This window comes from Nanorana parkeri, unplaced genomic scaffold (genome assembly GCF_000935625.1).
Source record: "Nanorana parkeri isolate BGI_ZX_2015 unplaced genomic scaffold, ASM93562v1 scaffold1812, whole genome shotgun sequence".
In the NCBI taxonomy this organism is placed as follows: Eukaryota; Metazoa; Chordata; class Amphibia; order Anura; family Dicroglossidae; genus Nanorana; species Nanorana parkeri.
Genome location: NW_017308080.1, coordinates 262939 through 278474, shown reverse-complemented (window position 1 = coordinate 278474; position 15536 = coordinate 262939). Strand labels below are relative to the sequence as shown.

The window sequence follows — 15536 nt, the reverse complement described above, 5'->3', positions numbered from 1 at the left end:
GGGCGGCCCCTTCTTCGGGACGCAGAAGCGATCTGGCGACAGGTAAGTCGCCAGGATCGCTTCTGTTGTAAAGCCGACAGTCGGCTCTACAAGTTTAAACAGAGTCCCGGCGGCAAAAGTCGCCGGGAGTCTGTTTAAACAGCCCCGATGCTGGCGACGTACACTGTACGTCGTCAGTCACGAAGGGGTTAATGAATCCTTCTATTCCCACTGATACTTCAGTGATGACAAAGAGCGCACATAAGAAGAGGGACATTTTTTTCCCCCCAAAACCTTTAAGTGTAAGACTGCACTATTCCAAAATAAAGTGGAGATCCAGATCACAAATGCCCATCCCATGACTTTGATATAGATTGGTAAAAATTTAGCATTATTTAGATTTAAGCAAATAGGGATCTGGTCAGAGAAAATTAGTAGTCTGAAGACTTACCAGTTCATCTGCTTGCATCCTCATGTGCTGCTGTATACCATTCAGGGCATTGGAGGTGTCAATGACTGCCAGTTCACTGCCATTCACAGCACAATACAGTTCAGCTGCTTTGTGGCCGAGCTTTGGCTCCGTCACAAACCAGTACTCTGAGCCATCAACAACAATTGAAGGGTTCACCTTATTCTTCCAGTCTACAGGAATAAAAAATAAAAGAAAAATGTTCGGAAATCATATATACGAAGCTGGAGAAATTAGAGCAACAGCAAAATAATTTAAGCAAAACGTTATTCCACGGCATCTTGGTGAAGCAGAATACTTATAAGCAGCTGCCTGGGACTGCAGTCTCTTGGCAGACGTGCTGTGCTAAACAACCTTACAGGATTTAGGCGACTGTAGTGGGAGTATAATTTCTCTCAATTAGGGCAGACTGGCCAAAAAGCACAGGTAGAATTTCTTGCTGTGACATAAAACACTAACCACACTTGGCGTTTGTTACCACTCTGACGTTTTCAGGCTTTTAAATGCTTAAATACATATTATTGATCTGTACTACATAAGCTATTACAGGCTATTGGTTAATGAAGTCCATCAGTGGTTAAAGATGGGTCATGCAACGCCGATTACCTCTACATGAGCTAGAATGTCATACAAAAAAGTGGTCTGACCTCTTATCCCAGCCACCAGTAACACTACTGTCACCAGGTGGGGAAAGTTAATCCAGCAGTGCCCTGTAACAGCACCAGGAGGAACCCTTGGAGGTAATTTAGCAAAACTCTAACAGACCGAATCTGGAGCAGTTGCCCATGGCAACCAATCAGCTTCTCTCTTCAGTTTGCTCAGGTAAGATTTATCCTGCTGGATTAACTTTCTCCACCTCTGGAGATAGGGTCACTTAAAGCAATGATAGTAAATCGCATTCCCTGCCAAACATATCACCACAAGAACAAACATTTACAAATCTCTATAATGGAATGCAAACATCAAAACATGGAAAAGTAAATTAAATATGAACACCTCATCCAAAAAGTCCTTTCAGGTAAATATACAGCTCTGTGACCTACAGAAAATAGGTTTTCCTTTATTTACAGGGTCATTGGAACTTTATTTCTCAAAGATTACACCATTACAACATAAAATAAAACACCGTACTTACCTGGCCGATACCACTCTGGAGTTTTCGGGACGACACCTAGAAAAGTTGAAGCAATATATATTAGGTCATTTAATCTTGTGACTTTGAACTACACCATACAAATGGTCTACAAAGAACAAGGACATTCTTGCTCCTTCCTCTATGCAGTAACACAGAGGCGCTCTTATCTGCAAGCACTGTCTTTATAAGCAGCGTCAGGACCCCGACCCTCATATGACAAAATGAGTGATTGTAACAACCTTTCACAGTTGCTAGAAGGTCCCCCGCCTCTTTAGCAGATACTGCAATCCACTTTAATTCATATGTACAGCTGAAAATTGTTTAAATTTTTAAAATTAGTTTTAAAAAACAAAAACGTCAGCTCTTAAAAATATTAACAGTATATTGAAATTACTCATGAACGCTGTACTGGTCTTCTTTTACCTGTGGGATCAGCAGCATGTCCGACATTGCTTTGGGCTTCACGTTATTACAGTACTGGCTGTGCGTCAGTACTTCTAGTCCTGTGCCATGAAGGGATACACGAATCCTATTGCCCAATGCCCGGGACATGAAGTTCTGTGAACCAGCCAGGTGTTCTTTTTTTCTACATTTAGCCCTGCTGTGGGGAAGTAGGGATAAAATATACAGCAGGGGAGCCGTTCTTCTTTCTGTACAAGTAATCTGGGCAGCTGTACAGCCACCCAGATCACTTGTTGCAGCCTCCTTATTCTGGGCCCCCGCTCTAGTCCTTGGACAAGTAGTTTTTTAAAAAAATCTCCGCACCCCTGCAGTGCCATCTAGACTCCCCTCTGTAGTTCCACAGACTATAGAGGTGACACCACGATGATAGCACTAAGGCAGGGCGGGACTAAATGTATGAATGAAGGTTAAGCAGCTTTGCAGTGATTAAATAACTAGTATAAAATAGAAAAGAAAGCCTATATGGGATTTTGAGGGTACATTGTGTTTACAACATCAAATCATTTGTCTTAAAAACGTTTTACTATAATTCATTAAAATGCCTAAAATGAACAGTAAGAAACAGCCGATGAAGGTTCCTAAAGTTCTTTTAGTATCACAGCAATATATATCATACATATATGTCACATTTCTCTTAGAAATTGCCCTAGGGCAGGAAGTGTGCTATTGGCAGAATTACCAGATTAAAATAAAAGGGAAAAAAGGCTCAAAATCTCAAACTAGGTGTAGAGTTGGGGACACCATAACAAGCGATCACTACTCCTTTCCACCTACACACAGGCTTTTTAAAATTTGCAATGGCGGTTGTGTGTCAATGCTATTATCAACATATATTTTGTTTTTATCCGGAGAAACAAGTCTGTCAATGTGTATATTCTGCTCACCTTTGGCAACCTGGCATACCCATTCCAGTTCGGCATCACAGTGGAACGGCTGCAGACTGTATTCCTGCTCATGAATTATTTCAAAATGCCAAGTCCACACATTCCTTTGCTTTGGCACATTAATCTATTTATTCAAAAAACAGGACAGATAAAGAAAAGCTTATAGTGGATCATCTGAGCATAACTGTACTTAGCTTCTAACTTATCAGGTTACTACAGTATAACAAACGCCACACGGTCACATGATGTATTCATTACACACACACACAAACACACACTAACAGTTAAAGTGTTAGTTCACCTTTATATTAAAAAAATGATTTCAGTAAAGCTTTTGATGTAACACATGTACACAAGGGAAACATCCCCGCAGTTCCCAGCTGCATTCTTGCTAACTTACAGATGACGAGAACAAAGCAGGTTGCACTTTGACGCAGGCAGTGTACATTATTTTTAAAATTGCTAAGAAAGAGGGGAAAGGACTTTTTGGCAGAAAAGACATCCAAAGTTCATCTTCTAGCAATAACCAAAATTAAGCAAAATTACACTGGAATTTGTTATTGATAAACACAGAAATCTCAATTAAATCAGTGAAAATAAAATTCCTGCTTGGATTGTAAGAAAGACAATTACACAATGCTCATTGGCTTGTAATTCATATAGAGAATTGTGTGAAGCCCCTTTTGCTTTTCTTTAATGTGACTAAGAAATGGAGGTATTATGATGTTCCTTATTTAATAAGCGGTTTCCCATATAGATATGATGTGGCTTCTCATCTCACCTCCAATGCAGCACAGTCTCGCAGGAAGTAGTCCTCTTCCTGAAATTCCTCCAGTACAGTTGAAGAGATCTTTGGCAGGAAGAAAATGTATTTTTAAGCAAAGCATAGTTAAAAACTTTGTCAAAAAACCCCCCAAAAACAAACAAGTCCCCTCATGGACCCCAGCAGGCATCCACATCTATGCCACAATGAAACAAAGTGACAAGGCATGCTTCCAACATAGCTGGAAACCAGAGGTAAGCTGTAGACAATGTGTGGAAATAATACTAAAAGTCCATGTTAAAGGGTTGTAAACAGAATTGAAAAAAAGCTGCAGAGAAAATACTCACCTACTTCGATGTGTCACTTTCTTGCTGGCTGGATGATTGAGACTTCAAATCCTCACGGCCAGAAATGCTTTAGAATGTAACCAGTAAGGTAGCAATGTCTCACTCATCCATCCAGCAAGGGAGCAACACATGGAAACAGGGATTTCTCTTCCATGCGTTTAGCCCTGTATAGCGTTCCCATCAATGCAAGTATTCGCCAGCGAGAGGAATGCTAATGTGATATGGCCCTAGGGGTGGGGTGGGGTGAAGTTTATAGCTGATAAAATGTATTTATACAGGACGTTTACTTACAGGGCGGCCGTCACTCCACTCCCAGCTTCCCAAGTTTCTTTTATTCAAGCCGACCCAAATCCATCGCTTTTCACTAGAGTTTAAAAAGCCAAACATAAAGAAGGGACATCAGACTGGTAACCAAGATATCCAAGTCTAAATACAAAGCACACAATTATCCTATTAAGGTCAGATACTAAAAGTAAAAAAACATACCTCAACCTTGATTTTAAGAAAAAGTGAAACGCTTTCATTTCCATTATATGAGAGAAACTGACAAGACTCCCACCAAACTCCTCACACATTCCTTCAGCTTCCTCCCAGGTTCTTTGCCTCAGTAGTCTCTCTTTGTGGAAAATCTAGCAAAACAAACAAAAATACAGCTTTAAAAAATACAGGATAAAGAATAAAATATTTACTCCAAAGGGTTAATGTAATTAATAGAGCTTAACATGTGAGGGAATAAGTCATACCAACAACCAATTTAACGTAAAGATGTGAACTCTAAGAGCGAAGATTTGCTATACATGTGTTACAGGGAACAGTTAAAGTGACATTAAAAGGCTAAAGTCGTCGTCCCCCCCGTCCCCCCTCCCCACACACAGTGCTAAAGTAAGGACTTACCTTAAATGATGCCTCTTAATCTGATCTTCTTTCCTGTAGTTTTCAGCTGTCCTTCCAGCACTGGTGCAGGTCTCCGATCCAGCGCTGACTCCTCTATCCTCCTCTTCGCTCATGTCCCACGGACTGTGTGTGGGTGCACACTGCTCCATATATTTACCTTCTGTCTCTCCTAGTCTCCCGGCCGAACTGCGCATGCCCCAAGAACCTTTGCGCATGCCCCAAGAAATATTCAGATGTCCGGACAGGAGCACGCGGTGAAGACACAAGTATTAACCCTTTCAAAAAGCTTTTAAAAAAAAAAAAAAAATTTTGCATCTATCTACTGCTTGGTAGTAGTAGATAGATGCAAAAACAAATGAGGGTTTACTAATAAATTAATTAAATACAATCTAAGCAGTACCCTGAAAATTATTTTTTTTTTCTCGTTTTGAAATCCTCCTGGTAAGTAAGTGTACCTAGACACTCCCGTGTTTACAGTCTCATAGCTGTTTATATGCAGTGTGAGATCTTAGGCAATGCTGCTTCTGACTACTAGTCTTCTCAGATCTGGAGTATGGTTTGGTGATGTCACTACTGTGCCACTCACTGTTCTCCATGCCGGAGGCTCTGACATGAGAGCAAAAATCCCTACCAAGATGGATATCTTCACACAGACACGGTAAAGCAAAAAGGCATGGAAAGTCAGCAAAAGGGGAAAGATCAGGTGTGGGCAGACCACAGACAGTACTAGTAACAAATGGATTGCCCTCTGCCTGCCTATTTTGAGCACAGCTTCCACAGTCAGTTCCTCTTTAACCATAAGAAAAGGAACTCATCCCATCATGTCATGACAACACTGCACAGAGGTTAAATGTCATTCAAGTGCCAACGGGCAAATTTTTCTTCAGCTGTCACTACCGATAGGAAACCTGCTTATCCACCTAAATGACTGCCTTCCTTTCACACATACTTGCCTACCTTTTGCTCCCTTGCTACTCAATTCAAACAGTAGAGAATTACTCAGTACTTATAGGTATCGGCAGCATGCAACTCCCTTCCTTTCCTCCAACGATGCAGCTTTAGAACAGCCAATCAGCAGGTCCCAAAGTATCATTGACCTCCGCAGAGATGTGCTAAAAAGGTAAGTTTATTGCATTTTAAATACTACAGGTGTTGGGGGCTGAGCTACAAGTAAGAATATTAGATAACACAAATGCACAGCATGAGGGGAGACAACTCAGCATAAGGGCAATAAGCTGTATAATCACAAAAAACAAAAAGGCCAGAGTTTGCCTTAAATAATATCAGAGCACGTTGTGTGAATATTAAAATTACATACTTTGTAGCAATACATTTCTGATCCAGGGAACCAGCCATCAGGACAGGTAGCATTGGGATTTGGAATATCTTCTTCTTTGACAGATCCAATGCCTTTCTTATATATAGACCGAGCTTTAAAACTCTTACAGTCTTTGACCTCCCATTTTCCGAGAGACTCTCCTCCAGCCATTGCAACACATTCTCCAGAAAAAGCTAAAAAAACCCAGATATAAATGAGAAATATAAAACTAATGCTACAGAAATATATATTAAAAAGAGACAATGAAGCCTTAGAGTGTAACTTTAACCCAAAGAGTGTGTGCGTGTGTGTGTCCATTTCCAGTTATTTCCAGAACAGTTATGCTAATCATAGAATCTGATTGCACAATCTTCTTTCAGATCTACAAACAGCCATGTAGTGTAAGGGTCTGTACAAGTGGATGAATCCTGAGAGGCTCTCACATCATGTTGTTTTTATTAAACAAAGAAATATTGTATAATGCTTGTCAGATGACTCCACCCATTGCAGGGGGTAATGCTTGTCAGATGACTCCACCCATTGCGGGGGGGTAATGCTTGTCAGATGACTCCACCCATTGCTGGAGGTAATGCTTGTCAGATGACTCCACCCATTGCTGGAGGTAATGCTTGTCAGATGACTCCACCCATTGCTGGAGGTAATGCTTGTCAGATGACTCCACCCATTGCTGGGGGGTAATGCTTGTCAGATGACTCCACCCATTGCTGGGGGGTAATGCTTGTCAGATGACTCCACCCATTGCTGGGGGGGTAATGCTTGTCAGATTACTCCACCCATTGCTGGGGGTAATGCTTGTCAGATGACTCCACCTGAAGAACCTTATGGCAAAGTTGGGCATCAAACCAGGCCACAACCTCCATCTAGCTTTAGAGAGGCACATAAATGTAAAAGTCTCCTAAGTCTTCTAAACAGTTTCTCCATACTCACTACAGCTGATTTAATTTCTCTTTTTTTTTGCTCATTATTTATTCAGGTTATGTACTCTTTAGAAGCATATTGCTTGCATTCATGACATTTTTGCACTGGAGCCTGCAACCGTGATCTGCACATTGTGAATGCAATGCACAGGCTACTGCAGACGCTTTCTCCAGCCCCAGGTGCGTACGACAGTATGGACTTTCAGTTATGAGGCTGGAGGTAGTACACAATGAACTACAAGTGTGGTGGCTAAGATGGAACTTGTAGTCATGCCATCTAAAACATCTCTGTAAATGGAGGATGATGCTGTAGGGAAAGGGGGGTGGCAGTTTTACGGTGGTGGGTTGGAGAATGTGACCATGTTTCATGTTACACCCTAAATACCAGGAATAATATGATTTTTAAGGAGTGTGCGCAATTCTGCAATCAATATGGAGAGAAAAGCGGAACCATAATTCTTCCGACATTTGTCAGATAAGTACAGCAATATAATAATCAGTTTGAACTATGTCACAATTGCTGCTGATTGAGTACAGTAAAAGAAGGAACAGCTGTCCTCCTGCAAAGTATTTGAGCCTCACATGAGGTCTGCTGAAAGCCACTGGCTCTATTTATCATATAAAAGAACATTGTAAGTTGGGATAATATAGCACAAGAAGTATATTGCATATACAGAAATGAAGTGAGATTGTGATAAAATAAGATTAGATCCCTATGGTTCAGTGTGACATGCAGGACAATGAATTGGTGGACACGAAGATTAGAAGCGAAAGTCTGTGGGATTATGGTAGTATGTACAATCATTGGTGAACCACAATGTGATGCATATTCCATCACCTCAATAGTACAACAAAATAAGCGAGCAAGCTTGTTCTCCGTTACAGAGAGTTATGGACTTTTACATCGGAATTTTCCACTTGTGGAACTCTAAACTACTTGAATGGCATACGTCTGTGATGCACTGAAAAGTGAATAGCTGAATCCTTCTAGAACAGAACTCCATAAACTGAAAACAAATATAGCCCTTAGTCAGCATTATTTCCCTGAAGGGGTACAAGTGCAACCATAATATGTACTACTAGCATCAGGTAGGGTAGTGGTATGTGGGGGTATCCTGAATTTGTGTGCAGTTTAAGACAGATTTGTTGTTTTTATGGTGGTGGTGAAAAAAATATGCACTTATTCTGTAACAATAAAAGATTTCCCATTAAAGTGTCCCCAAACACATTCATCTCTATTTACAGCCTTTTTGGTATACACTGTGTGTGGGGGGGGGGAGCAAACAGAATATGCAGCAGATTTGCATGGCAGCCAATCAGCTTCTCTGTCTCATTTTCTAATCTTAACTGAGCAAACTGGAGAGATGCCGATTGGTTGCCATGGGCAACTGCTCCAGTTTTGATAAATTCCCCCCTATGTGTTCTGGGAAATAAACCGCACTGTTTGACAAAAAAGGGTGTAGAATTTATTTAGGTGATGACAGGAGATGAGGCGGCGGGTAGATTTTATAATTATTTTTGCGAGAATTAGAACCTCTAAAGTTTCTTTCTGTGTTCTGTTCCCAGTGGAGGAGATGTTGCTTCTTTTCCTATCCTGGTGATAGGTGGTAACTGGGACATGAACTGAGGGGATATCAACCCAATGGGGAGACAGCAACAAAGTTCTGACAGAAGATTTAACCCTTCCCTATTTTTATGCAAAACCAAGAAACAATTGACTACAATGCCACTTCACTTTACCTGGCTCATGAGTGTTCCAGTTGGAATAGGAGAGGTCTTTCTTCCCAGCTGCTGTTTGCCAGTAATATTCTCCGGAATTATCAGTGTCTTTTAGATTTGTCCAGTAGTACTTCCCCTCTGAATTAGTTTGCTCTCTCATTAAGCTGTTTAGGAATTCCTGTTCAAATCTAAACAATAGCAATACAACATGTCAAACCAAAGTAGAGTATTGTAACCTAATTCCAAAAGTTTTATCATGCACAGGACAGATTGAGGGTTGTCACATAGCACATACAAAGCAATAACCTTTATATAAAAAAAAAAATATGAGGATTTAAAGTGTGTAGTGACCCTGTAAGGGATGGGAAAAAAAACCCCATACTAAGCTACTTTCATATCATTCTTTTTTTCAGTACATGGATTACTCCCCCCCCCCCCCCTTCCTTGGGGTCCTGGAAAATTTTTTAACAAATTTTTTTTGAAACAGGAGGCTCTACTATCCCCTTATCCCTGTTCCTATTCTTCTCCAGAGCCATACTGCAAGAAAGAAAGCAGTCTTCCTCATCCTCCAAAGATCTAGTCTCTGACTTGGTAAGGGATGTAGAAGCCTGAGGTAATGGCAAGGCTCACCCAGATGGGGAGTAGACACATTAGCCATCAAAGAATGGAAGGTCTGAAAAAACCCCACGGGGTGGCCCGCTCCATGTTTAACCAAAGTGATCAGATCACTACAGACCGATGCCGATTCTTCCAGAATCAAATCCGAAACACAAGACAAATTGGCTTCTTCCAGGAAACTGGAAAACAGCTGCCTACCTGGGCCATGCTGGTGCCTGAAGCACCTGCAGTCACCATCGCTGCAGAGACCTCTATTGCAAAGCGCACAGCAGGAAGCATGTATCCACCTAATATATCCTCTGTCCCGGAACTCCAGAACCCTGCCGTGCTAGGCTGGAACAAGCACCAGAGAGGACTTAGCCCCTCCCCTGAGTCCCAGCAGCTGGAACCACAGCGCATGTCACCCCCGAAAGTGGCTCTAGACATCACCAGGACCAGAAAGTGGATGCTTACTCCACTAGAGCACCAGGGATGGAGCCCCTGCCAAGCATGGAAAGGAAGGGAGCCCCTGTCACAGAAGCCCCTGACTATAGAGATAGTGGTTGGGAGTCCCAATTGGTAAACAGAAAAAAAATAGGCCATCTCTCTAGACAAGTCTTGGGAGAGTGCAGCTCCCCATGCTCCAAGTAAGAGGAAACATTAAAAACTGATAGGAGAGGGGCCTCTGAGTTTTTCTGATGGGTGCTTCCCACAACATATGGGAGGAGACACTATATCAACCCTCTCTCAGGTGCTGTCCCAAAAGATGCTTGGGGGAAAAAAAGATATTATACTCACCTTTACTCTGTGTTGCAGGTAGTGATATAAACATCATCTGACAAGATCCTGGAGAGTGCCAAGTTTACCAAATCTCGCAAGAGGACACGAGCACAGTGCTGGGAGAATCTTCCCAGCGAGATTTTGAGTGCATTTCCCAGATCTCAATGGAAGAAAGGCAATGCAACCTTTGCCCAAGCACCACAGGAGGAAGCCGGTATTTTTTGTGTCATACAATTTTCCTATGGTTCAACAAGGGGTGGTGGGTAACAAACTGCAGACCTTGCATTTCATGTGCAAGGTCAGCTTTAGGCTGTGGTGTTTCTACCCCACACAACTTCCATGTTACACTTCTCTCCATATCTCCTGAACACTATTTTGAAAAAGCAACTATTACTAAATAGAAAAAAAGTTTTTAATTAGTTTATTACTTGTTTGTAATTGTGAGATTGCATTTGTCATCAAAAGTGACTTCATCGTTATTGACGAGGTAGCAGTATTCTCCATGTCTTTTCCAGTTCTACATGTAAAAAAAAAAAAAAGAAAAAAAGGGATGAGAGAATGAAGCTGAACAATTAAAGCTTGCATTAGGAAACGTCAGAATTCTGAAATTCCTAGTCATTTGGACTGGAGAATATCTAAATGTACAATCAGAGACATATACACAGCTGTCCTTGGAAAGGAAGTTAATCTCATTTGTTACAAACGCAAAGCAAACACGTCGGCCATTTTAAACCTTTGAAAATAACCAAAAGGTGGCCGCTATTAACTGTTACCAAGAAAACCCTTCTCAGTGTGCTTACTGGATGTGCTCCTATCAATTGAGAGCACTACAATGGACGTCAAGGATACTTTCATTGGACAGGGGGCATCAGATTGGCAGGGCTTAGCCCAGAGGTCAGGCCTCTAGGAAAGGAAAAGTTAATCAGAAGCCCACAGAAATGGAATTTCTGGATAAAAAATAGGTGATAGACACCCAGCAGTCTCTGCTTAAGGAAATACTTTTCTTTCAAAGCCTAAAATGGCTGGCAAATTCCCTTTAGGCTGCATATTGACATCCTATCCTCACTCTACTGAACAGAAATAGCATCAAGTTTACATTTTAACTGTCAGTGAAGGGTAGCAACAATCTGCAGCAGGTGATATAGAACACTTCTAAGGCAAACTGTTTTCTAGTACACTTTATATAAACCCTGCACATTCCTGATTGCTGCAACCACTTTTTGTCCACAGTTAGCCAGCAAAAGGCGGAAGAATCATTCTTACTGGTTGGTATGAAAATAAAATGTACTTTTATTCTTTAAAAAACTTATTTGGAGAAGATTTATTGTAGTCTCCTTCAAGAGAACATGATTTGATGTTACAAAAACATAAGGCAACTGTAATGCCAGAATATACCTTTTCCAGGGGGCACCCAGAGTCAGATGCGGTAGCATTGTTTACTTTTCCAAGCCTCTTGCATATAGAATTAAATTTTTCTGTGCAGTTCCTAACATGCCATCGTCCAGTCTGGGGATAAAAAACAAGAGGTTTGTTACTGAGCAATGTAAAAAATATCCGTGTACTTGGAAAAATAAGAATAGGAGAAAGTAGTTTACAAGTGTAAGATATTCATTGACCCAAAATTCTCCTACACGGCTGCAGGAGTCATGGGGATACATACTATTAAGTTGCCAGACATTCCATGTCAAAGGTTGGCTTGTCCATACTAAGCATTAGCTACTATGTCTCTTGTATACTGCATTATTACTAAAGTAAAAACTTAAAAAATGAAAAAAATTGAAGTAAAAGAAGACGAGATAGAATATATGAAAGACGAAAAGGAAAAATCGTATAACATGTGTTGCCACTGACAACAGAAACTCACCGTCCCAGAGAAAGACACACAGCTTGGAGTCACGTTGAATGGAGGAAGGGGCTCATTCTGATCCCAGTATGTAAAATGAGTTTCTGTTCCATCGGACCATTTAAACAGATGGGGGATAGAATTGCTCTGAAATCCTGACCAAATATTTTCACTTTCTATCAAAAAAAAATGCACAGGGGTAAAGATCAGAAAGAGAGCAAGTGCAACAGCAAGAAAGACAACTGCTTGGCTGGTGCAGGTACTATAAAAAACATTGCCTTTTCAGTGTCTTCATGTGACACTAAACAAAAATGTATCTTATTTGTGTATCACTGGTGCTGACATTGTCCTTCCTTCTGGAGGGGGGCTACTTTTGGTCCCTGTGTGTGCTCCAAGCTCGCTTCCGTGATGGACTACAATCTCATGTTTAGTTTACTAATTTGTATTGAGATTGTAGTCCATCACAGGAGTGAGCTTGGAGCGGTGACTACTTTACAACACACACGGGGACCATGGGGGACAAAAGTAGCCACCCTACAGAAGAAAGGACGGTGTCAGCACCAATTCAGCCGAATGATACACAAATAAGATACATTTCTGTTAATAGTTAAGGTACTTGAATAGAGCTGCAGCTAACGATTATTTTCAAAATCGATTAGTTAGCCGATTATTAAGTTCGGTTAATCGGATAAACAATAAAAAAAAAAAATAATTAAAAATGGCTCCAGTGATGAATGCATTGCTAAGATTTACCCCCTGAGCTTAGTGTCACTTTCAGCTAGGTATACATTGATAGATTTTCATACTAACATTTTATGTGAAAAATCTCATCATAATATTCAATAATGCCATCAGAGACTTTGTTGAATGTCATTTAGCTTTAACATTCGATTTTGGAATGAACGGAGTTTCACAAGTACGCACCACATTTACTATTAGAATTTTGTTTTGAGAAACATTTTCCATCCTGCTCCTTCAATTTGTTTTTTTGTCACTACAGTCGATTGTCAATGTGACCCCATAAACTTTAATAACTGAATGAACATTCCAAAAATGAATTTTTAAAGAACAAAATTTTAACAATGTATATTTAGCTTTAGTGCTACTTGCACTAGTAAAAAATTAGCACATGCCAAACCTGGACACAGTATCACCATGCCCTCTATAATCACTGACGAATGAAACATTTTCCCACATGACAATTCTATATAGAAATTCTAATGATCGCCCACCACCCACAATGAGGGATTTCTTTTGGGAAACATAATTCTGATCTAAATCTCGATGCCATGAAAAATGATAATGCGAATAGTGCAGTAGCCACTTCAACATCTTGATCAGATTTCAGGAAAATGAAGATTCATCTGTCTTAATTTTTACTGCACTTAAAGAATATATGAACAGAAGCCATAAAAAAAAAAAACATATTGCAAGAAAAAGTTTTATACCATACTTGCGTTATTTTAATAAAAAAAAACAAATGTTTTGTACCTTTATATTGTTTTCATGTGGCAGTCATGTGACCACACAGCCCCCTTTGCCTTCATCTTGCCCAGGGGGGGCGGGGGCACAGGATGTCCTCACACAGAGCAGGGAAGTGTTCCCCGTCTGTGTGCCCTGCATTCCAGCAGCTACTGTGTTGTCAGCGAGGCTCCTGCTGGGGGCCACTGTCAATCAATACAGCAAGGATAGGGGGGCATTGTGGTGACTCAACAGACTACAGGAGATACAGGCCCGCCATGTGTCAGCAAGGTGCCCTGGATCTCCATGTAGGAAGAGAGACACAAACTGACCACGCCAACACAGATCTGTTTCTGTGCTCGATGTGGTCAGAATAATACAAGAGAGAGTGTAAACTGGCAAGATTGGCAGGTATTTCAGAGGAAATGAGGATATCAGAAAAGAACATGTTACATTACCAACAGCAACATAGAGACATATATGTGAAAGGAATTTTTGGGGTAACATACAATTCAAAGGTTTTTAATCTACATTTCTTTGGCTTTTGTCACTATGGGATGGATACAGTATAAACTAGGGATGCACCGATACCGATACTAGTATCGGTGTTGGTGCCGAGTACTTGGGTGAGTACTCATACTCGCCCAAATGCTCCGATGCCTAGCCCAACCTCCTGGCTGGTCGGGAAGCTGGCCAAATCATGAGGCTGGGCACCGTGTAATGATGTGGTGCCCGGCTTCCTGACTGGCCAGAAAGCCGGGTACATGCTTTCTCATCACCTAGTGAAGAGAAGCATGGAGACTGCTTCCCTGCTAATCGGGAAGCTGGGTGGCGAGTCTTTACACACCACCCGGCTTTCTGGCTAATCAAGAAGCCAGGTGACGAGACATTACACGCCGTCTGGCTTCCTTAATTGGACTTCCGGTACTCGGTATCGGCGAGTACCGGGAAAAAAAAAAAAATATCGGTTCTCGTACTCCATACATACCGAAAAAACGGTATCAGTGCATCCCTAGTATTAACCTTTTTTTTTATAGTGGAGAAAAATGATTGTCTGTAAACAAGGATGTGAAAGAAAGGATCTCCAGCCGAACCAGTTCTGGTTGTAACGAGTCAAAAGCACACCCGATGATGGGAATGGGTAGAAAAAAATAAAGCCAATAGGTATTCATATAATATAATATTCATGGTAAGGTGGCATCTGATCTGTACCGGCTTACAAAAGCAAGCATCTAGCATTGTACTTAAATAGAATAAAAGAACCCCCTAGTGTGATGGTGCCTGAGACCGCAGGTCCCTTTCTGGATCCTGGGAGAACTCTGGTCAATGGACATGAAATAGGAAGTGTCTATGCCATGTAGGTGCTGTTGACGCTCAAAAGGAGGAGCCAAGCAGGAAGTAAGCAAAAAAGGAAAATACATGACTGCAGCTTAAGGAAAGTAAATAAGGGATTTTAGATTAGAATTTGATTTTTCTTTTTTTTCATCCAGCGATCAAAAATTGTGGGGCATGAAAGGGAGGGGTGGGCGGCAGGTGACATGCATCCTGGAGTTGGGCTTTAGTAGTATTTTTGCACTGCCAATAAGGACAAAAGGTGTATGCAGTTCCCTATTCCAAGCTTCCCTACTGAACCCTGGCAGAAGAACTGCATGTTGCTCTGTGGTGTGCTGTAAACAGCAGAGTTACTGTACATAAGCTGCTCTGATCACACCAGTAGTATTAACCTCTTAAAGCAGGTCCATCACACCTTACAATCTGCTGGGATACCAAAGTGTTTATTGTAGGGCTGCAACAACTAATCGACATAATCGATTATAATCGATTATTGAAAAAGTTGTCAACTTTTTCAATAATCGATTAATCGGCTTCCCATCAGTTGGCCCTGTTCACAGCTCCACACGCTGTGCGCCGCACCTCCTCCCCACCTCACGCTCGCCGCTGCCAGAC

At 41.2% G+C, this 15536-nt stretch overlaps 1 protein-coding gene across 1 annotated transcript in view; it reads right to left on the bottom strand.

Moving 5' to 3' along the window:
• The window catches only part of LOC108799785 (lymphocyte antigen 75-like), a gene marked incomplete at its 3' end in the record, with an annotated part of 68021 nt that overhangs the window by 6023 nt on the left and 46462 nt on the right, over positions 1 to 15536 (bottom strand). The window contains 11 exon segments of the mRNA XM_018571703.1: positions 431 to 621; positions 1584 to 1619; positions 2930 to 3053; positions 3711 to 3779; positions 4331 to 4403; positions 4526 to 4668; positions 6252 to 6445; positions 8930 to 9096; positions 10714 to 10802; positions 11681 to 11791; positions 12150 to 12304. Of these exon segments, the coding sequence (XP_018427205.1) occupies positions 431 to 621; positions 1584 to 1619; positions 2930 to 3053; positions 3711 to 3779; positions 4331 to 4403; positions 4526 to 4668; positions 6252 to 6445; positions 8930 to 9096; positions 10714 to 10802; positions 11681 to 11791; positions 12150 to 12304 (1352 nt within the window).